The sequence below is a fragment of the Triticum aestivum genome, chromosome 6B (assembly GCF_018294505.1).
Source record: "Triticum aestivum cultivar Chinese Spring chromosome 6B, IWGSC CS RefSeq v2.1, whole genome shotgun sequence".
NCBI lineage: Eukaryota > Viridiplantae > Streptophyta > Magnoliopsida > Poales > Poaceae > Triticum > Triticum aestivum.
In genome coordinates this window covers 521,061,195-521,084,900 of record NC_057810.1, presented here as the reverse complement: position 1 = coordinate 521,084,900, position 23,706 = coordinate 521,061,195, and the positions used below count along the sequence as shown (strand labels likewise).

At 44.2% G+C, this 23,706-nt stretch overlaps 2 protein-coding genes and 1 long non-coding RNA gene across 6 annotated transcripts; all 3 read right to left on the bottom strand.

The window, feature by feature from the left end:
- Positions 1 to 4,844: 4,844 nt before the first annotated feature.
- On the bottom strand, positions 4,845 to 7,321 carry LOC123137776 (uncharacterized). Of its 2 annotated transcripts, XR_006468497.1 has the most exons (5): positions 6,926 to 7,321; positions 6,658 to 6,803; positions 6,173 to 6,226; positions 5,352 to 5,497; positions 4,845 to 5,219 (listed from the first exon to the last, which is right to left on the bottom strand). It is a non-coding gene; the product is annotated as an uncharacterized lncRNA (long non-coding RNA). The 2 variants fall into 2 exon arrangements; XR_006468496.1 differs by having other exon boundaries at positions 6,173 to 6,803.
- A 128-nt stretch (positions 7,322 to 7,449) lies between these two features.
- Positions 7,450 to 10,861, bottom strand: LOC123139338 (pectinesterase inhibitor 10). Its single transcript, XM_044559140.1, has 3 exons — positions 10,843 to 10,861; positions 10,052 to 10,399; positions 7,450 to 7,544 (listed from the first exon to the last, which is right to left on the bottom strand). Exons 1-3 carry the CDS (start codon positions 10,859 to 10,861, stop codon positions 7,471 to 7,473), a joined length of 441 nt encoding a protein of 146 aa, XP_044415075.1. The 3' UTR covers positions 7,450 to 7,470.
- Positions 10,862 to 13,506: 2,645 nt separating this feature from the next.
- Positions 13,507 to 17,125, bottom strand: LOC123137775 (trihelix transcription factor GTL1). Of its 3 annotated transcripts, none has more exons than XM_044557623.1 (4): positions 16,866 to 17,125; positions 16,153 to 16,591; positions 14,235 to 15,477; positions 13,507 to 14,138 (listed from the first exon to the last, which is right to left on the bottom strand). In XM_044557623.1, the coding sequence occupies exons 2-4, from the start codon at positions 16,551 to 16,553 to the stop codon at positions 13,869 to 13,871; spliced, it is 1,914 nt and encodes a 637-aa protein (XP_044413558.1). In that variant the 5' UTR covers positions 16,554 to 16,591; positions 16,866 to 17,125; the 3' UTR covers positions 13,507 to 13,868. The 3 variants fall into 3 exon arrangements, with proteins under 3 accessions (XP_044413558.1, XP_044413556.1, XP_044413557.1); XM_044557621.1 differs by having other exon boundaries at positions 13,507 to 14,141; positions 16,866 to 17,124; XM_044557622.1 differs by having other exon boundaries at positions 13,507 to 14,141; positions 16,675 to 16,868.
- Positions 17,126 to 23,706: the final 6,581 nt, after the last annotated feature.

Below are 23,706 nucleotides of genomic sequence, written 5' to 3'. Positions count from 1 at the left end.
TAACATACATTTTTATATGTTAATAGAACTCACCTCTGTGACATACATATTTTATGAGTCTCTGTGAAGACTTTAAAATGTGTTTTCCATCGAGTTTTCATTGTAATTCAGTTTCCACCAGATACTTTATTCTAGACTCTAATCTTATATGATTGGCCAGTCTTATAACATCTTGCCATTAAACTTGGGCATGGATAGCCTCGCTGAGCCTATAAATCCTATGGCAGGTCAGCCTCGGCTCTAGTGTTCTGCAAAAGACCCAAGCCTATAAGTCCTATGGCAGGTCAGGATCAGCTCGAGTGTTCTACAAAAAAAAAAAAACAACCCAAAAGTTTTAATACATAAATCTTTTGTGACACCCCCGATTCAATCGTACACTAATCATACACGTAAATTTGTATGATCAAGATCAAGGACTCATGGGAAGATATCACAACACAACTCTAGACACCAAATGAAATAATACAAGCTTTATATTACAAGCCAGGAGCCTCGAGGGCTCGAATACATAGCTCGATACACAAGAGAGTCAGCGGAAGCAACAATATCTGAGTACAGACATAAGTTAAACAAAGTTTGTCTTAAGAAGGCTAGCACAAAAGCAACACGATCGAAGAGGCAAGGCCTCTTGCCTGGAACCTCCTAACTACTCCTGGTCGTCGGCGGTCTCCATGTAGCAGTATCCGTCGGCTGTGGCATCTGGTTCCAAGGATCCACCATCTGTTTGCATTAACCGGAAAGAAGAAAGAAGGGAGAAAGGTGTAGCAAAGCAACCGTGAGTACTCATCCAAAGTACTCGCAAGCATTAGATATATACTAAGTATGCACTGGTATCAAATGAAAGGTTTGTATCTGTGGACTGAACTACAGAATGCCACAATAGAAGGGGAAGGCCTAGCCTATCGAAGACTAGCATCTTCATGCAGCTCCTCGCATCTTGCAGCATGTAGAAGAGTAAAGAATAGCAGTTTATAAATAACAAACATGTTGTAACATTAATGCCCAGAGATCCTTCCTCGACTCCCTGCGAGAAAGCAATTTCGGAGCCACATATTTCAAGTATCCATTCGTAGTTGTATAAGATCAGGATATAAGTCTGAACGTCCGTTACCGCTGACACGGCTATTAATAGATAACCTTCCCTGCAGGGGTGCACCACGTTTTCCAACACGCTCGATCACTCTGGCCGGACACACTTTTCTGGGTCAATGCCCGGCCTCGGAAGATCAACACGTCGTAGCCCTACCTAGGCTCAGCAGAGAGGTCCCCGCCGGTCTACATCCTAAGCACTCCTGGGTCTGGGCCCATCGCCCGTTGCACTCCGGATCATTGCGCGCAGGGCGATCCAGGCCACCTCCACTGGGGCGCCGACCAGGCCATGCCGCAATGCTGAACTGGACATCTGACAAAGCTTCGGCTGATACCACGACGTCGAGGCCCATAACTATTCTCACGTGGCGGTTGGTGTGTAAAGGCCAAAGGCCAACTCAGAACAAATACCCAAACCATAGTGTATTATTAGCTTGCGGAGACAAGCAGAGACTCACGATCGAAAGTGACCCTGTCGTCCCGTCTCGTGGCTTTACGACAAGGGCCTAGAATGCCCAGCCGTGCCACATCATTATCTTGCGGGTGCTCTCCGGGCCCGCCCGACTTTCACCAAGGTCTTAAGTAAAGTCAAGGTAATTGTGTGTCCAGACATCAAGGGGAAAACCCGAGAAATCACCCCAGTGGATTCCACTCAATGTAATCATCAAGGTGAACGTAAGAGGGACCACCCTCGAGGTTCACACTTGAGGTGTTGAACGACAGAGCCGTATCGGGAATGGTGAAAGAGGAAATCACCCTCGATGACCACGACCAAATAGCTACACTACAGAATTTTCATCAGGAGTGCGTTATGAGGGATCACCCTCGGCACTCGATAGTAGCTCTGCAGAGTCGAGCAACAAAAGGGGCGTGATGTGATGTGAGGTGTCGGGCTCTGGTCGTCGATCACGTTGATCGGGTCGTCGATGATGAAGCAGGGGCGACAAGGACAAGGTGGGGGTCACTGATGGATCACTAGCCAACCTATACTAAGCAGTTTAGGATAAGCAGGTAGGTAACAATAGCAGATACAAAAGCAGGCTATGCATCAGAATAGGAGCAAACAATAACAGTAGCAAAATCTAATGCAAGCATGAGAGTATAGAATGTGCGATATCGGGAGGATCAAAGGGGGGGGGGGCTTCCCTGGTTGCTCAGACAAGAAGGACGGTCGTCGTCGACGTAGTCGATCACAGGGACATCAGCATCGGTCTCGGGGTCTACCGGAGAGAAGAGGGGGAAGAAACAGCAAATACATCACAAGCAAGAGCATAACAGGACAACATATAGAGCTAGACGTGTTCAAGCGCGGTGCTACACACTACCGGCGAAGGGGAAAAACATCCGGGAATATTTTCCCGAAGTTTGGCATTTTCGGGCAGACGAAACGGAGGGGAAAGGTTGCATGTTTGCTATGCTAGGGGTGTGTGGCGGGCGAAGAGAGCACGTATTCGGATTCGTCTCGTCGTTCTGAGAAACTTTCATGTATAAAACTTTTTCATCCGAGCAACGAATTAGTTTCTATTAATTTCCAAAGTTTTAATTCATTTTCGGAATTAACATAATTAATTTAAATAGATAAAAGCCATTACTGTGTCAGCATGACATCAACATGATGTCATCAGTCAACAGTTTGTTTGACTGGTCAAACTAGCACGTGGGTCCCGGGTGTCATTGACTAACACTAATTAATAGTTTAATTAGCTAATAAGTTAATTAGGTTAATTAACATGATTAATTAAGTTAACTAGTTGACCCGTTGGGCCAAATGGCGCAGAGACCCGCTAAAGCCATGTTATCGATAAAAATAGTTTCATTTTGCAAGAACATATTTGATATTGGTAGTAGAAAGCCCATGCGTTAAGTCATGCTATATTGAAAATATGTTTATCACGATGAGAAATCTGAGTTTGAAAAAAAATCATATTTCTATAACATGCATAGACCAACTAAGGAAGTATTTTTAAAGTTCAAAATATCGTTATCACCATGAGAAATCTAAGTTTGAAAAAAAAAACATGTTTGTATAATATTTAGACTTGTTTGTGTGGCCCATCCGGAGTCAGGCTTGCATCTCCTTTCCTATTAAGGATTTCTCTGCATACATGGTTACACAAATGGACCATTACACCAAACAGCACAATGTCTATTTCAAACACGAATTGTTTTGAAATTTAAATTAAGTTTTAGCACGGAGGAATAGTCCAGACTTGAAACAGCGAATACAACCAATTTATGATTATAATGTCTAATGGAACAAGGTGTCAATTTATACTAAAGAGTTATTCGAAATGTGTTTCATTCGTTCTTTACAAAGTGCTAAGATACAATTTCACTGCACATAAGAATTTTCAAGCTCGTTTATGAAAAGGTATTTTCATGCATACAAACCATAATTAAACAAAGTGAATGCAAATATATATGGCTGAGTCATACTTCCTAATACAAAATCAAGTAGGTAGGCCTGTTTTAGAGATTGTGGTAAATTACAGTTCATTATTACAAGCAAAATGTTTTTGCTTCGGAGAAGAACACTGATATCTTTGTCTTCATATCCTTTTCTTCTCAGAGCTAAAGTGTGATGCCTTGCTCCTATTCATGGCTCTTGACCTACAATTTTTGAACAAACTAAATTAGTTATTCATTCAATGGGAAATCTGAAGTGGGGATTACTTCGCCAATATCGTTAGCAAGTTTATGAGGGAAAAGAAAGCAATCTAACTTCCAAAAGCAAAGGTAAGAATGAAGTACTACTGTAGCTGGGAAAGTAGGAACATGAGCTGCGACATGTTTCAGAAAAATGGTCGAGGTTCCCTGATTCTAATAATATGAGCTGCGATTATTTTGTCAGGGACACATGGCTGTATATAACTTTCACAAGCAACATCCCATATGTGACAACCTACCTTCGACCACAAAGCTATATAATCTATATAATGGTGAAAAATGGAGCTTTCGATAACCTGCATACCTATTTTTCCTAAAGCAAAGCTAAGAATGAAGTACACAGTATTTTAACTGGAAAGTAGGAAAATTAAATCATATACTCTGAAACATATTGCAGAAAGAGAAGTGTGAAGCACACTTCCTTGAAATTTGAACATAATCGGACATATATTTTTGTTGAGCCTGCTATATATCTATGGGGAAGCATGGATAAGAAAAGATAGAAATTTAGAAAATGTATGCAAATTCACATATATTTTTCTAAAATCCCATGGAAATGTGTTGGTCCACTTGGTCTATCAGGTTAGTGTATTTCAAAAAAGCAAATCCGGCAGCTAATAGTTTGGATAAAACCTCTAGATAGTAGAAAACAACTTCCAATGATTCAATTGTACATACTAAAAAGTTCGCCAGGAAATGAGACGAGCCAGCAAAATACACTAAGTTACAGAAGAAGCACCTGAAATACAATAGTGGCAGTTAGTTTGGCAAGAAACCTGCATATATTTGAGTGCAATTCACATCCTCTAGGCCATCGTTCTCACGCATTTTTTCCTAGTAAGTAGAAAGCATATACAAAGTATGAAAAGGGGATACAGATTACACAACAAATAGTAGTTTCAGAGCTTTAGAAGGCCGTCCAGTTTTGCATAGTATGCTTTCACCTATGGAGAACTGGACACTGTACTACTAATTTCAGAGTCAAGACATATTTCAATCTCTAAAAGAAACCTGACACGAATCATCTGCTACTCTAGAAATTTGATTTATCACAGCTAACCAACATGGAACGATCATCTGACTTTCTGGCTATACTAACGTGTAAATATTTGGCAGGTATAGACTATAGTGTCAACCATACAGTATTATTTGCAAAAGCAAGGAAGGTTGCTGTAGCTAGATAAATGACTCGTTTCAGGTTGACTGCCAAATTTTTATTACAAAGTGGATGCCTACTAATAGCGCATCTCGGGGAATCACAGTGAGATTGAAAGGCCTGGAGAAATGCAAAACGGCAAGATAAAATTCAGACATTGGCATAGAGAGAAACTAATAGAAAAACATGCACCATCAATCACTCACCAAGGTCAGCAGCTGGACAATAGCTGAGCTGCCGTAGATGGTTACCAAGTAATGAACAGAAGGAAAATCACTACAAAATAACCATGAGAGCACCAAACTATCTGCAAACATGAAGGCCCTTTCTTGGATTAGACAGGACGAGTACGCCACGATGATCCAAAGAACAAAAATATGGATTTAAATTTATAGAGCAATGCTAGGAAGATATTGTCTTGAAAGAAAAAGCAACGAACCTGCAAAAATATCCTCCAAATTTTGCATGAAAATCCATCGAATATATCCTTGATCGCATATTTGTCTCTGTCGAGGTACTCTACAGGAAGGTTCTCCAAAAAACAGAGTAAAGTTGTTTTTCCTTTTTGAGAGTTTGATAGCAAACCTGCAATGCATCAAAAAGGGATTAGAATTGATAAGAAAATAAATCTCTGCTATTTTATAGTCGAAGAACATGCTTCAATCGACAAAAATACAAAAACATTGAATTTTGACGGTGTAAGGAACCTGCAGTGATATATTGAGCCATAAACTACTTTGAAATTATATATTGAACCATAAACCTGAAGCTCTACTTTGATGCCAATAAATTTATAACTGGGAAAGTAGGAAAATGAAATCATATACTCTAAAACATATTGCAGAAACAGAAGCGTGAAGCACACTTCCTTGAAATTTGAACACAAGTGAACATTCATTTAGAATATGTAGCTAACATAAACTTAAGCAAGACTATTCAAATGATCATGGTACATGGTGGATTTATCATAATTGATATTTGGCTGGAAGTGGATAAGTTCTCTAGTTATTCTGAAGCTCATTTTCAGTAGTCAGATAAATCGACCTGACTTCCCAGCTTAGACGTTTCAGACATGTCTCACAATATGATGTGACCATGGGTTCAATCCCATATTCAATTATGTACGAAGAGAGGCCCCATTTGGGTACAATCTTGGAAAGCTATTTGGAAAAGAGAGGCCCCATTTGGCACATACTGATACATTTAGATCAAACCCCATGCGTAGTGGGCGCAGCAGTGGTTGCAAACAAAGAGCCTTACCTGAATGTGAAACAATGCTTAGCATTCTGCCTCACCAATTGATCTGCGAAGGATCTTCACAAAAGAGAACATATTAGAGAGAGAGAGGATTAGGCAAATGTATATAGCAAGGCATCTACAGTAATGTCATCACACTGCCAGTTTCAATTCACGCAAAACAATTGACAATTTAGTCAACAAATAGCTTCAAGTTCTCATGATCATAGTTGATTTCATGATCTAGTCCACCATGTTGATGCTCTGAATATCAATTAAAAAGGTTCATTTGAAAGGGTTATTTTAGACTACATAACTTGAAATGGTGTAGCAATTAAGTACTACAGCAGACCGAATAGTAACAGGCCAATTATAAAGAACGCAGTGCAATGCCCTTTTCCTTATGATGGTGTTCCTTAGTGTAACCTACAAACCAAATCGAGCATGAAACAACCATGTTGCCTATTTTTGTGCTACATATACACTGAAACCAAGTAAGATAATGTAACCTGACAAGAAGTACAATATCGTTGATAACAGAATAGAAATTGAGAACTGGCCATTCCAAACAAAAACAACATTGCTAGTGCTGCAAAAATGGATAATCCAACGTCAAATATTGATGCATCCGTCAATCAAATCCCTGGGAATTTTCCTGCAGATAGCATAACACAAAAACAAATCTCAAAACACTGTACAACTCAGTAGAAATCCAAAAACTGCACTTGACAATGCCAGCAAAAAAGTAACACCCCACCGACAATCATTAGACCATACCAGAAATTTTGCATTTTCAGTGTTAAGATCGTTCATAAATATATCATCTATAGTGCAGTTCTCCAGAAATAGACGAGCTAATCATTCTGTTCAACAAAAAGACCTAAATCAGTACTGCCGACTATCCATGCTCGAAGTAAAAACATTAATTCATAGCTAATCCCCAAATACAGATAGTAATCCAACGAAATATCAAAACACCGCAGTCACCAAATATGGAGATCTGAAGATCGGAAGATCTGAAGATCGGAAGTGACGCCCCCGATTTAATCGTACATTAATCATACACGCAAATGTGTACGATCAAGATCAGGGACTCACGGGAAGATATCACAACACAACTCTAGACACCAAATGAAATAATACAAGTTTTATATTACAAGCCAGGGGCCTCGAGGGCTCGAATACATAGCTCGATACACAAGAGATCAACGGAAGCAACAATATCTGAGTACAGACATAAGTTAAACAAAGTTTTCCTTAAGAAGGCTAGCACAAAAGCAACACGATTGAAGAGGCAAGGCCTCCTGCCTGGGACCTCCTAACTACTCCTGGTCATCGGCGGTCTCCACGTAGCAGTATCCGTCGGCGGTGGCATCTGGCTCCAAGGATCCACCATCTGGTTGCATCAACCGGAAAGAAGAAAGAAGGGAGAAAGGTGTAGCAAAGCAACCGTGAGTACTCATCCAAAGTACTCGCAAGCATCAGATCAATACTAAGTATGCACCGGTATCAAATGGAAGGTTTGTATCTATGGACTGAACTGCAAAATGCCAGAATAGAAGGGGAAGGCCTAGCCTATCAAAGACTAGCATCTTCACGCAGCTCCTCGCATCTTGCAGCATGTAGAAGAGTAAAGAATAGCAGTTTTATAAATAATAAGCATGTTGTAACATTAATGCCCAGAGATCCTTCCTCGACTCCCTGCGAGAAAGCAATCCCGGAGCCACATATTTCAAGTATCCATTCGTAGTTGTATAAGACCAGGATATAAGTCTGAACGTCCGTTACCGTGGACACGGCTATTAATAGATAATCTTCCCTGCAGGGATGCATCACATTTTCCAACACGCTCGATCACTCTGGCCGGACACACTTTTCTGGGTCAATGCCCGGCCTTGGAAGGCCTTGGAAGATCAACACGTCGTAGCCTACCTAGGCTCAGTAGAGAGGTGCCCGCCGGTCTACATCCTAAGCACTCCGGGGTCTGGGCCCATCACCCGTTGCACTCCGGATCGTTGCGCGCAGGGCGATCCAGGCCACCTCCACTGGGGCGCCGACCAGGCCGTGCCGCAATGCTGAACTGGACGTCTGACAAAGCTTCGGCTGATACCACGACGTCGAGGCCCATAACTATTCTCACGTGGTGGTTGATGCGTAAAGGCCAAAGGCCAACTCAGAACAAATACCCAAACCATAGTGCATTATTAGCTTGCGGAGACGAGCAGAGACTCACGATCGAAAGTGATCTTGTCGTCCCGTCTCGTGGACTTACGACAAGGTCCTAGAATGCCCGGCCGTGCCACGTCATTATATTGCGGGTGCTCTCCGGGCCCGCCTGACTTTCACCAAGGTCTCAAGTAAAGTCAAGGTAATTGTGTGTCCAGACATCAAGGGAAAACCCGAGGAATCACTCCCGGTGGATTCCACTCAATGTAATCATCAAGGTGAACGTAAGAGGGACCACCCTCGAGGTTCACACTTGAGGTGTTGAACGACAGAGCCGTATCGGGAATGGTGAAAGAGGAAATCACCCTCGATGACCACGACTAAATAGCTACACTACAGAATTTTCATCAGGAGTGCGTTATGAGGGATCACCCTCGGTACTCGATAGTAGCTCTGCAGAGTCAAGCAACAAAAGGGGCGTGATGTGATGTGAGGTGTCGGGCTCTGGTCGTCGATCACGTTGATCGGGTCGTCGATGATGAAGCAGGGGCGACAAGGACAAGGTGGGGGTCACTGATGGATCACTAGCCAACCTATACTAAGCAGTTTAGGATAAGCAGGTAGGTAACAATAGCAGATACAAAAGCAGGCTATGCATCAGAATAGGAGCAAACAATAACAGTAGCAAAATCTAATGCAAGCATGAGAGTATAAAATGTGCGATATCGGGAGGATCAAAGGGGGGGGGGGGCTTGCCTGGTTGCTCAGACAAGAAGGACGGTCATCGTCGACGTAGTTGATCACAGGGACATCAACATCGGTCTCGGGGTCTACCGGAGAGAAGAGGGGGAAGAAACAGTAAATACATCACAAGCAAGAGCATAACATCACAACAGATAGAGCTAGACGTGTTCTAGCGCGGTGCTACACGCTACCAGCGAAGGGGAAAAACATCCGGGAATGTTTTCTCGAAGTTTGGCATTTTCGGGCAGACGAAATGGAGGGGAAAGGTTGCATGTTTGCTATGCTAGGGGCATGTCCGGGCGAACAGACCGCCTATTCGGATTATTCTCGTCGTTCTAAGCAACTTTAATGTATAAAACTTTTTCATCCGAGCTACGGATTAGTTTCTATTAATTTCCAAAGTTTTAATTCATTTTCTAAATTAATAAAATTAATTTAAATAGATAAAAGCCATTACTATGTCAGCATGACATCAGCATGATGTCATCAGTCAACAGACTGTTTGACTGGTCAAACTAGCACGTGGGTCCCGGGTGTCATTGACTAACACTAATTAACAATTTAATTAGCTAATAAGTTAATTAGGTTAATTAACATGATTAATTAAGTTAATTAATTAGTTTTAATTATTATTATTATTTTACATATTTCTTTTTATTCTTTTTTTAACAGGGGCGGGCCCACTGGTAAGTGGCCCAGGAGGCCATGTGGGTTAACGGGCGCAGGGGCGTTGCGGGCGTGGGCGCCCGTGCATGCCCGAGGCCACCAGGGGGCGGCGACGCCGGCCATGGCGCGGCCAGCGCGCGGACCGGGCGACAGCGGCGCGTGGGCGCGGGCGGGTGACGGCCGAGGACGAGGCCACGATGCGCTGCGCGAGCGGGCGCGGGCTCGCGCGCGCGTGGCGTGTAAGCGCGGCGAGGCCGGGAGCACGACGAGCGGCTGTACGGGGCGAGCGGAGAGGGGGAAAGAGGAGGCCGGGGGAGGGGGGCTCACCGGCGTTGGAGAGCAGGGGGGCGTCGAGGCGTGGGGGCGTCCGATGGGGAGGAGGACGAAGACGAGGCGACGCCGACGAGGTGGTGGTGAGCAGCGACGGCACGGCGTCAGGGCTCGGGGCGCCGCGGGATCGAGCCGCCGATTCAGTCCGCGTCGAGGGGGAGGCATCGTGCGGGAGGAGATGGCGTGCGGCGGCGTCGGGAGGCTCCGACGAGGGGGGCCCTAAGCGAGGTGGCGTCGGGGACGCGGCGAGGGGGAAGGGGGAACGGCCCGATCCAGATTGGATCGGGAGAGGGAGAGAGAGAGAGTCGTGGGGGTGGTTAGCGCTTGGGTTTGGGTCGGGGTGGCCTTGTAGGCCAGATTGGTGCGAGGGTGGGCCGGCTGGTGACCAGCTGGGCCGAGAGGCCCATGGGAGGGGGAGGGGTTTGGCCTTTTTCTTAATTTTGTTTTATTTTTCTTTTAAAAACATTTCTGTTTTCTTTTATTTTAAGGCACTTAAACAATTTGCAAAAAGATGATTTCTCCACTAATATTACCAAATGATTATTTGCAACAACTTGAACATTTTTTGTTTGCATGTTTGATAAATTAGAATCCTGACTTTAAATTGGATTTGAAATTTGAAAGATGTTTGAAAGCCAGTGAGGATTAGCAAGAGTAAGAGCGATGACATGGCATCATTAGTAGGGGATTACTGTAGCATAATTATCCGGACATTACATCTTTATTCTAATTGAGAAAAGGTGCACATGAGGTTTTTTAGATTCTAAAAAAATAATAAAATGGTGTACTTTGAACAAGAAAGTCCATTGTTTACACATTTCTACCAAGGATGTTTCTTCTTGACAAAAGTGTTTTTTTTTGCCGGGGATTGGCAAAATAGAGTTGTTATATATAAATGCTGAACTCAAATGTTGGAGGTCATGCAGAACAGATGGTGCCCCACAATGTCATTATCTAAAATGCTATGCACTCAGTAGTCAATCACTTCACTCACTTACTTTTTGTTCTTTGAGCAGGAGGATTATCCGCGGCCTTGCATCATATGCATATTGAGGTTCAAATCCTTCCTCCCCTATTGGTTGGTATCCGCAAAATTATTGAGGAGTGCATCACAAGCATTAAGATCTAACCTGCGAAAGCTCCTCCCCTATTGGTCTAGTGTCTTTGATTTTATTGCGGAGTACATCATAGGGATTAAGATTTAACCCACGAAAGCTCCTCCCCTGTTGGTTTAGTGTTTGTGATTATATTGAGGAGTGCATCATAGGCATTAAAATTTAACCCACAAATGCTCCTCCCCTGTTGGTCTAGTGTCTGCGATTATATTGAGGAGTACATCATGGGCATTAAGATTAACCTCCTAAAGCTCCTCCCCTGTTGATCTAGTGTCTGCGATTATATTGAGGAGTACATCATAGGAATTAAGATTAACCCCCGAAAGCTCCTCCACTGTTGGTCTAGTGTCCACGATAATATTGAGTACTGTACATCATATGCATTAAGATTTAACCTACGAAAGGCGTGCGTTTCGAGCGTCCTAATTTTTCACTAGACAAGAAAGAGGATGCACGGTTTGATGGTGGTCAAGATGTAGGTGCCGTGTCATTGTTATTTTTAGAGGTCTTCTAAAACATTGCAAAATGTAAAAGGTGGCCAGTAGGCAAAACACACCCCTTCCTCAATGCTACAAGTTACATATCAGACTGTAAGGCATAGGCAAAACAGAGAAACTTTCATATGGGGAAAGCTTGGCTTGGTAGACGCTGCAGGTGCGGCCTCAAACATATGTGACTTCATTCATATGGATGCACCCATTGCAAGGTTTGGTAGGATCTGGCAAATTATTTTTGTTGCTTCTACGGTGACTCTCTGGAACGCCTAAAACACACAAACTTACGAGAAAAAGTTTTTGCCAGACATGTATACTTCTTATGCGGCCTCTGTGTTGCTATTGCTTTGGTGTCATCAAGTCAAGAATTAAGAAATTAAGAAACTGATGCGCCAGTGGGCTATTACCTTCACCTAGACTGCTAGATGTTTTCTTAACGGAAACATTCAGCAAAAAGACCAGCTACATAATCCAAGAAAGTACGACACCAGGAGACGAGAAAGGGGTACATCGAGTTGGAGCATTAACAAGAAACCCGCCGTAGATGCTCAAGGGACATCTACTACGGGGCAAAACCCTGCTAACACTATCCACGACCATTAACGACATTAGATCTAGGTCCCAAGAAGCAAAGGGCCTAGCAAACTAAACTCAACAGGCATCAACCCATGACCATTATCATATATAACTTCTTCCCACTAGAAAAATAGTAATATAACCACGCCCAACACTGCCAGAGATATTCGGGGCAGCATGCAACACCCATAGCCAAGCCAAAAAAACCCAAATAGAGTGAGCAAAAGAGCACCTAAAGAACACGTGATTAGCAGTTTCTACATCAGTACAAAAAGAGCAAGCTGGATAATCCTCCTTCCCGTTACGTTTATGTGAATTAAAGCGAGTGGAGGACATCATCATGAACCAACTGCTACATAAAAATATTAATCTTTAAGTGAATAGAAGCTTTCCAAACCAACTTAAAGTTGGGCCCAACAAGATCACGCTCAAGACACTAATAGACCAAGTTGGTAGTAAACACACCATTCCCGGTTAAAAGACTAGGTTATAGAGCCAGCGCGATCACAAAAAAGACCATGCACATTGCACAATCTCCTGCCACTATATACTAAGATTTCCAAAAAGCCTACGACAAAATGACAATTCACATCCCCCTAAGTAAATTCAGCAAGGGTACAATTTGCTTTTTGACAAATATCAAAAAGCGCAGGGAACCGAGTTTTAAAGGGCACTTCCGAAGCCCAACAGTCAAACCACAGTCTCACCAGATCCCCTTCGCTAATCATGATCTTTCTGCCGGCAAGGTATACCTCCTTGACCTTTATAATAGCTTTCCAAGAAGGAGAGTCAGCGTTATGAGGGGGAACCGTAGCCACAGTGTGGCGACGGAAATACATAGCACGCAAAATTTTCCGCTAAAGACCATTCTCAGTCTCGTTTCCTTCACCATTTTGTAAGGAGACTAACATTCTCCTTATGTAAATCTTTAACCCCCAAGCCTCCAAATACGCTTACATCGACACACCCTAGTCCACTTGACCATGTGGTAGGCACGTTTATTCCTTCTTTTCCTCTAGAAAAACCTTCTACTATGTACATTCATCTTCTCAGTAAAAGTCTTGTTAAGGAGGATCATAGACATAAAACAGGAAGGTATACCATTGAGACTCGAATTAAGCAAGATCAATCTAGCAGCAGATGATGCATAATAGCTAATCTAGGCATCTAGCCGCTTGATAAACTTGGTATTCTTTCTTCTCTCCTGGTTTGGTAATAGCCTGCTGCACACTCTGTGCATCGTTTTCATTATTTTTTGGAATGGAGGGAGTAGAATATAATCTGCTTTCAATTTCAAAATAAAGTGAAATAGGCAAAACAGAGGCTCCGGTTTTCGGAATGCTATATCAATGTACATAAATGGTAAAATTTAGGCTATAATAAGCCTCCTATAAAAAAGACTTGCTGTTTGGGATTTCTATTGCTCTAGCACCTCCCCTGTTTTCCAGTCTAGTTATGAAATCACAGAGGGGAGCCACTTATTTCGGTTTGGTTTTCTTTTTGTCTTTTGACCACTGAGGTTGCTATTACAGAAACAAATCAACAAATGGTATAGGATGTTGCCAAGGACTGCTGGTGCTCATGAACCGAAGAGGAAGCTGGTGCCTGGTTTTCTTTCGGCACGGGCGCCTACTGAACAGCAAGGAAGGTGCTGCCTGTCGGGGCCGAACTCGTCACCACCGTCGCAGCTGTCGCCGGGGCAGGAGCGCTACCGCTTCCGCCCTCTTTGTGCTTCTGGAACTCTATGGTGTACTTCATCTTGTCATCCTCGTCGCCGTCGTCGTCGCCATCATCGCTGTAGTTGCCTTCGATGTCGTCGCTGTCCGTCTCGTCCGTCGCCGTCACCTCCGTCTGCTGGGACTGAATGTTTGACTCCATTGCCATCACGTTGTCTTCAGACTTCTGTGCCACGAAAATTCCGATTAAGTTGCGTGCATTGGACTTCCAAGTATGAAAAGCTCTTGCATGGAGAGATTCAAAAGTCCGAGTCATTACCTTGTTTGTAGCGATGGCATCAAGCACGGTACTGGCCGCGGCCACCTCGCCATCGCCGGGCGGGGCATCTGAGCTTCCCCCTCCAACGCTGTGCCTCCTGTCAAAGTCGTTGCTGATCTTACCCTCGAGCTCGCGCCAGGGGTTATGCTGCTCCGAGGCGGAGGCGTTGACCGCGCCCACAGCGTTCCCGGAGGCAGTGCTAGAGCAGCCGCCGCCGGCGTTGTTCACGGCGAATTGCTTCTTGCGGTATATAGCGTCGAGCTGGTGGAAGTAGGGGCACGTCTTGGAGTCCTCGGGGCGCCTCTTGTTGCTCTCCTTCACCTTCTTGAAGTACTTGTTGATGTTCTCCCACTTCTCCTTGCACCGCTTGGAGCTCCGGTTGTAGCCGATCCTTCGCATGCCGGCGGAGATGTCCTCCCACAGCGGCCCTTTGGCCCCCATGTCCTGGCAGTGCTCGTCCTTCTCCATCCGCAGCTGGATCAGCGCATGGACCTCCTCCTTGGGCCATCGTGACATGCCCGCGCCGCTCTCCCCTCCCCCTCGCCGGCCGCCCTCCTCCGACGCCGCGACCACCAGCTGGAGCGAGGCGGCCGGCGCGTCTGGATGAGGCGCCGTGTGGGCCGGCATTGGCGTGGGCAGCACGGAGTTCCCGCCGACGCGCTGGAGGAACGCGATCAGGGCCGCATCGCGGGCGGCCGCAGCGGCTCGCTCCCGGGCGTGCTGCTCCCTTTCGCGGCTTATGCGCGCCAGCTCCTGCCGCCGCCATGCCTCCTCTCGCGCGGTGCGGTCGGCCTCCCACTTCTCAAGCGTCTCCAGGAACAGCCGCTGCGTGGCGTCTTGCTTCTCCGTGATCTGCTTTATCATCCCCTCGAAGAGCGCCATCATCCCCTCGTTGCTCCTGCCGCCACCGCCGCCCGCCTGGTCTTCCTCCTCGTCTGACTCGTCGTCCGACTCTGACTCCGAATTCGACGACAAGCTGAGGTCCGGCAGGCCAGCGCCAGGATAGGCAGGCGCCATTGCCAACGGCCGAGGATCTGGCAAGATTGTCGCGGCGGTCGCCATTGGCAGGTTCTGCTGCGGGGCCGCGGCGTGGAGCGCTTCGAGCTCCGCGAAGAAGCGGTAGTTCTTGCCGTCCTGACGCCCGGCGCGGCCTTCCTTGGTGCGGCGGTAGTACTTGTCCACGTTCTCGAACTTCTCCTTGCACTTCTTGGCGCTCCTACGGTAGCCCAGCTCCGCAAGCTTCCTGCAAAATCTTGTTGCTGTCAGAGGTCGTCTCTTGCTTTCACGTCTCAACCAAACTGGCACAGCAATGAAGATGGCATGAGTGGTAATCCGTAGTAGTAGTATAAAATAAAATTGACACAACGCTATCACACAAGTACTAGGATGAGTCAAAACTTATGACATTCTTTATCTTTCTTTCTCTGAGAGAGACTGAAGACGGAAGGAATTGGAAAGAGGTGCGCGATGATGTCAAGATGATGGCACTGTCAGCGGGTGAGAGATGCAGATTAATTCATCAGAGCAGCATCGGGATGGGAGCAAAAGACTTCCTATACTCTACTACTCCCTTCTTTTCCCAAAGACCAGAGTGCATCAATGGCTAGAAAAGTAAGAGCAGAGAAAACAATGCAGCAGCCTGCGCTCCAGTGCCTGCGTCTGCCTGCGTGGCCTGCTCCACACCCCCGTGGCAGTGGCGCACTGCTCCCGGGCGCCGAGGTTCTAGCCGAGACGACGAGCGCCCCCAGCGACACGGAAATCGAGGAGCGTAGCATTACGCCAAAACTAGATGGGGAATGGCAGGATAACTCGCCATCACTTCGCGCAGGACAGGCCTGACGCCGAATTCTCTGAAACCGTTAGCCGCATTGCGCAGGGGTGAGGAAATTTTTACCAGTACCACTCGCTTCTTTCTCACCTGGAGACCTCCTCCCAGATGGGGGCCTTGAGGGCGGCGTTCCGGAAGGCGGCGTCCATCTCCGACCGGATCCTGATGAGCGCCACCGTTTCCTCCCGCGGCCACCGGCTGCCGGACCCTCCCGCCCCCGCGTCGCCGCCGCTTCTGCCGCTTCCGGCGTCGACCAGCATGTTGTCGTCGTCGTGGTGGAAGTTGACCGCGCCGCTGCCGCTGCCGGGGCCAGCGGCTGGCAATTGGTCCAAGTTCGTCCCCGCTGGCTGCGGCTGCATCGGCGGCGGCGACGGAGACGGGATGCTGCTGACAGACACGGCCGCGGATGCCGGCTGTGGCAACAACGGGGTCATCCCTGTAAGCGGCGGCCCGTAGGGGTACCCGGCGCCACCCTGCTCCGGATGCTGCATGGCCGCCACCCCCACCACACCACCTTCCTTCCAATTCCCTGCCCAAAACACAAAATTCAGTTTGATCTACCTTACCGGAGTGAGTGCGGGTGGCGGAAAGCTCCAGTACACTACTACCTACCACTAGTTTCTCCCTCTTCTCCTACACTACAAGTATATATGTATGTACCACCAACAAGTACTCTACGAGAGCAATTTAGGGACTAGATTGGAGAATTCTTGCTTGTACGCCCATCTCTCTGGGTGCAAGCTCCTCTCCCGTCTCTTTCTCACACAGATACAATGAGTGTCGCAAGGAAGGACATGACTTACGGCTTCCGAGTTCTGACGGCGGAGACGGGGGAAGTTGGGAACACGGAGCTGTACAGTGGGCGGCTAGGGGAGGAAGAAGAGAGACGGTGGTGAAAAAGATGGGGTCATAGACAACTGGAAAGGCAAAGAGAGTGTGAAGGCAGGCAGAGAAAGCCAAGAGCCCTACAAAAGAGAGGGTGTCTTCACTGATATCTCAGAAAAAAGGAGAAGACGTGTGTGTTATATACCCGGTTGGACTCAGGTTTCGTAAATGTATCAAAGATATCTTGATCGGCCATCTAATGTCAAAAGATATATCATAGAACAAAGTGAGTAAATAGAGAGAAATTTATATCTATCTCCCAACAGAAAGCATATCCATACAAAATGATTAGATATTTATCATTACTGTCGCGCATTAGTATGTAGGCTGTTTCTTCCATGTTAATAAAGTTTTTGTTGTTCTCGCAACAAAAAAGGTTTTTGTTGTTAGAACAAAGAAATGTTATTTTTATTTTTGTCCATTAAGTTACTCTCGCATATTTGTCCTTCAATGTATGATGGAAATCGGTCATTTGAGACGAGAAGATACGACCAGATCTATAATAACTTCAATATCATAAGTAAACGATCACATCTCATACATAAAAGATCTACGATAACATTAATAAAAGCGTATTTAATGATAACATATATATTTAAAAAGGTAAATAATTCTTTTTATGTATGGGAAGTAAAGAGCTATCCATTGTGAAGCACTAATGTAGGAGTAGAAGATATGGGAATGAAAAACAAGGAATTTCATGACTCTAAAATATTCTACATGTTATATTTAGGTGGGATACCCAGCCCCCACCCCCACCCCTGGAAATGATCTATCATGAAATAGGGTAAGTAATTAGAGAATCATTTATATCTATCCTCCAACAGAAATAAATCCATAGAAATGATAAGATATTTATGTGTTGGTAATTATGTAGTGATGGATTACATGTTAAGGGGTGAGAAATGTGATATACCTATCTTCAAGTAATAATAATAATAAAGAAATTGTTATACCGAGAAAAGGCTACATGTATTGTACTACTTACACACACCATGAAAACCGATCCTTCAAGATGACGATATGCCAAGATCTACAGTAACTCTCATAACATAAATATAAGGGGTACGCATGAGATATACCTATCTCCAAACAATAATAAATATTTTTTGTTGCACTAAGAAAATGTTACTTCTATTCTAGCCCATTAGATTCCCCATATATTGTTCTTACATATGCACCATGGTAATATTTCCTTTGAGACGAGAAGATATGAATAGATCTACAATAACTTCAATAACATTAATAAATGAAGTTGCGATCTCGCAGGGAGATTTCATTACATAAACATGTTGTATTTCATATCATAAATAAATATATTCATTGTTGACACTTGCATTAGTAGAAGATATGGAAATAAAAGCATGGGTTTGATCATGCTAAGAGAGTGTCTTATATAAGTGCAAGTAGTGCCTTCCCTCCTAAGATTAAGATTTTCCTCTGGCAAGCCTTCCGTGGTCGCCTCCCTTCTGCTGATCAGATCAAAAAACGCAACGGGCCGGGCTCGGAATTCTGTAACTTGTGTGGGGCTTTGGAAAACTCTAATCACATCTTTTTCAACTGTGTTCTCGCCAAATTAGTTTGGGCTTGCGTCAGATCCTGGCTTCGGGTCTCCTGGAATCCCTCCTCTTTCGCAGATATTAGAACCCTAGCCAAATCTCTGGTAGGGGTCACCAGGAGGGTATTCTAGGTTGGCTTGGGAGCCTTATGTTGGGCACTATGGACCATTAGAAACAAATTTACTATTGAGCTTACCTTCCCATCTAAGCCTGCTGATGTTCTTTTCAAATCATGTATATTCTTGCAGCAGTGGAGATCATTGACTAAGGAGCCACACCGGGACGCCCTGGACCTGCTCATCGCCAAAATTCGGGCTTCAGCCTCTCAGATCTCCGGGACGAATCATGGTGTATAATTTTGGTGCTGTAGTTTGCGGGATTAGGTCTTCTTCTCTTCCCGGCCTGCGTGCCGTGTTTGGCAGCTGCATGTATCGCTACTACTTTGGGTCTATTTACCTTTCTCTGTGGCTCTGTGTTCGTGTGAGCATTGGGTATTCGTGACGCTGCCGTGTGGCTTTATCTATAAAGTCGGGCCTTGGCCTTTTCTCTAAAAAAGTAGTGCCCCTGAGGATTTTGGATGATTAATGACAAAACATCTAAGGAACTAATGTGTTTGTGAGTAGGTGAATGCCCCGAAGGATTTGGTTTAACATGAGAGTTATGACCCATAAAAATTGTGGTGACAATGATATCTTTCCGAATGCCTCTTCGAGGAACAGTCAACTCATGTAGAGGATTATGAGGCGTAGTCAAGACTTTTGTTTTCTAATTTCATTTCTCTCCTTTTGTGTCATATGACAAACCTTACTATTAAGGAGGGATCTAAGTAATTGTCGAGATTTAGGTCTTCGATGATGCTCAACTAAAACCTACTCTTCGAGTGGAGACTTGGAAATCTCTTCATGCGCTGTGATTTTCTCTCTAAGTCTGAGAAGATGTTCTTCCTGGCTCCGAGGAAGAATCAAGTATAGTTGAGTCGACTTGACATATTATTCTTGTGGATTGTGCATCCACTAGACGGTTAGGGGTTGAATCAGAGCCTCTGAGAGTGATTGTGGACGACTGAAGAACAAGTCCGTGAAGGTCCTGGAGATCTACCTCGAAGTTCTACCATGAATGATTGGGTGAAGTCTTAGTGACTTTAGCTCAAGGAGAATAGGCTGAGGACATTGTCCTTTGAGTTAAAACTTGGCCCCTCCTACTAGACTAGAGTTGTGCCAGCAGCTCGAACTGGTATTTTTGTCTTCACCAAGCTATGGGTTGTACTTTCTCGAATTCATTTACCCATGTACTCGCACGTGTTCGTTAGTCCTCTCCCGTGTTCTTAGTGATTGATGCGAACATTGTTATGAGAACTTAGTTATTATGCCGCCGATGTTATGTTTCCTTTCATATGCACTACTACTTAGGTTTACTAATGTTTATGTAGTTATTTCTCTGCTCAGTTTAGTTTACTATATATTCTGTTTAGTAATTGTTTTACATACATTTTTTACTTCGGAAATCCTACATTTTTAGAGTATTTCTTGAATACCCATTCGACCCACTTCTGGTCGATATCTGGTCCTATGGCTGGTATCACAACAAGGTGCTCCCTTGTCTCTTTGTGATTTGGTTTAACCATGTGGAGTTAAGTGATGTCGACCACATGTAATTATCGAGGATCAACTCCAAAGCCTATTTTTGATGGGAAGGACTATACTTATTGTCAGTGAGAGTTTTATTTGTGAAGACCCTACAAATCCCACCTCCGAAGGCTGGAGGAATATCAATCTAGCCACTCAAGCCCAAAACATTCTCTATGATTGCTTCACTAGAGAAGAATTCAACCGTATCACTTAGCTGGAAACTGCTAAGGAAGTTTGGCATGTCTTTTACATGGTCTATCAAGGCATTTTCCTCCGGTGTGAAATCAAGATGGATGTTCTCTCCAATAGGTTAAAAAATCAAGAGAAAAGGCTCACAAAGTTCTCAATACACCTACTCGAGACTTGTTAGTATCACCAATGAGTAGAAAGGTTTCAGAGCTAAGGATGTTGAAAAACTTGGTGTTATGAATAAGCTGCTAAGGTCCCTCGATGATTCATTTGACTCTCTGGTCCTGATAATTATGAATGATCCGTACTACGAAACTCTTGATGACACAAATATTCTAGAGAGACTCAATACTCATGAATTGCAAATATAGGAGAAACATGATCCCTATGGGTCAAGATACAAAGGTAGTTAAGCTTCGAAGGTCAAGGTCGATTCTACCTCTAGAGAAGGACCCTCTGGATGTGACTCTCATGATCCTAAGTTGTTTCGCCAAGACCTCACTCTACTGGTAAATAATGACTCCAAGAAAACTTCTAGCTCAAGTTCCTCATCAGGTGCAAAGAAACACACTTGCTTCAAATGCAAAAAAAACTAGACAATATATTGCTAATTTTCTTCTTTGGGAAGTTGAAGCTAAGAAGAAGAGCAAGAGCAATGATGACATTTTTGAGAAGAAGAAGAAAAATAAAGAAACATCATCATCAAAGTCCTAGCCCTTAAAGAATAAGAATTAGATAAGGGCGAAAGCTATCTAGGAAAGGAAATGGGCTCAAGAAAGAAACCTCTAGATCGAAGGCATCTGAAGCAGGAACTTTTGTCAAGGAGTCATACTCTGGCTTAGCCGGCATTGCGTGAGCCTCATCACGAAGACATCGATCCTTCTTCAACGATAATGGAAGCGATGATGAAGCACCTTCCTTCTGCTAGATGGCTAAGGCCTCTAAAGTACCTTCCAAGAAGTCCCACTATGATTCTAGTGATGATGATTTACTCTTTGAAGAATTAGATAGCATGAAACCTAGATATTCTGAAATTACTTCGATTGCTAAAGAGCAACAAAACTCTCAGGATGATGTGAAAAATATTCTCGATAAGCAAGAAGATTTTCTAATTGATGAAATGGAGAAAACCGAACTTTGACTAATGAGCATGACCTTTTGAAGTCTAAGTCTGAGCAGCTATCCTCTTGTCAACATGCACTTTCATCTGATCATGAGACACTTACCTTTGAGTTTCCCAAACGGAAACAAGAGCTCAATAATATGAAAGCATATCATGATGAATTGAGGATGGAAAATGACTGGTTCCTCTCGCTCAGCAGATATGTGCTTCTCAAGAGAAGTTTTTTCATCCCTATTTAAACTACATTGAACCTAATTCTGCTAAATCTTTAGTTGAGTAATCTACTATCTCTGAGAATATTTTCTCAAATTCTTCAATTACTGTTGTGGACGCTAACCCCTCATATGAGGAAACCACATATATTATGAACAAAAAAATTACTTGAGACGGGAATGTTCAAAAGTCTCAAAGGGCACCAAGCCCTTTGTGATGTTCTCAAGATGCAGATACTCAACAAGAATCCAAAGAAAGTGGGAGTTTGTTTTACGAGGAACATCAATGCTGATGGTTCCTACCAGACTCTTGAACAATATCCCAAACTCAATGGGTGCTCTCAAAATGAAAACCACTTGATCCTTTACTCTTGGCTGGATATGACCTTACAGTAGAAACACCCAACCTCCTTGGTGGCTCCACAATTAGACTTTCTCTTGGTGTCGGTCACACTAACGCACTTGCCTTTCTTCTTGAAACTGGCGATCTTGTTCACCATCATCACATGCTTGGTGTTCTTCTACATTCCAGATTCCATAGTTCTTTAGCACATCAAACAAATTGTGGGAACTCTTATCTGTACAACTCATGAAAAAGCCTTCGTAAGAGGGGGGACTGAAGAAAGAATGGTATCAGTCCCGAGTGTCGCTGGAATTCTAAATTCCAAGGCAGCAAGCCTACCATAATAGCTAGCTAACTTAACCACATGTTCACCAACTTAAGAACTTTCATCTATCTTGCATTCAATAAAGGCCTTGGTTATTCTAAAATGTTCGGTCCTTGCCTGGTTCTTATACAGAACATCTAGTAATTTGATTATATCGAAATCACTGAACCATTCAATACATTTCTACAAATCAGGACCCATGCGAGTCAACATGAGGCACTGCACCATGTTAGTGTCATCTTTCTTAGTGGAATAGACATTTCTTTCATCCTTCGTGGCATCAGCCATCGATTCAGCTGGAAGAGCCATACTTGGCACAAACTCCTTCTTGGCACCCCTTAGAACAATCCTCAGGGTTCGGACCCGGATTGCATAGTTTCCACCATTAGAAGCTAACTTCTCTCTCTATCTCTCTAACATAGGAACTAAGTTGAAAATGGTCTTGCGAGCCATTGATCTACAATGATAAACACACGATTCATTTAGACACAATTTGTAATTAATTGCAATAGTGTTTAAAAAATTTAGTTTAAAGTGCACTCCCACTCAAATCAACATCTCTCATAATTGATGGTGAGTGTTCCAAGATACAAATTTTATTCACCGCCATTGATGTGTGCATCACTGATGATGGGAATTTCAATCGCAAGACAACTTGCAAATCACATCGTTATGTGACTCTTGTTCATCTTTCGATCGGCATGATACAAGCACATGACGTTAAGACAACCAAGTGATCTTGTTATGAGGTTTGACCTTCACCCGCCCATCGAGGATAAATCTGGCATATCTCAGATAGGGGGTCTCTAGTTGGTGATGTTAGCTAGATGGTACCAAAATGAACAATGGAGACAATATTTACCCAGGTTTGGGCTCACTCGAAGAGGTAAAACCCTATGTGCTGCTTTTTTTGTATTAGTTGTGTGGAAGTACAAAGTATAGGATGATCTACGTAGAGATCGTATGTGAATGTCTAATTCTCCCTCATATGAACTAAAACCCCTTGGCTTATATAGGACTGGGAGTATCTGGGTTTACATAAGGTCGGTTACATCTGGGATAAACATGCCAAAAATTCAAATGTGTCTTGGAGTATGTGCCAAGTCTTTGGAGGATTCCATCTTGAGTACGCCTTGGGGCATGATAATGTTGGCCATTCGCTGATGATCAAAGGGTCCTTGGCCCGGCCCACTATGATGGAGCTGACACGGTTAGCATCCCCTAGTCCAGGACACTTTCAGTAGGCTTTGAACCGATCTTCAAGCCGAGGATATTGAACTCCTTGGAGTGGATTCATCTTGGGTCTTCGGCTTTGTAGGCAAGTTCGACAAACCTGATGCTTGATCTTGATTCCATGTCCGAGGATTCCCTTACATCCAA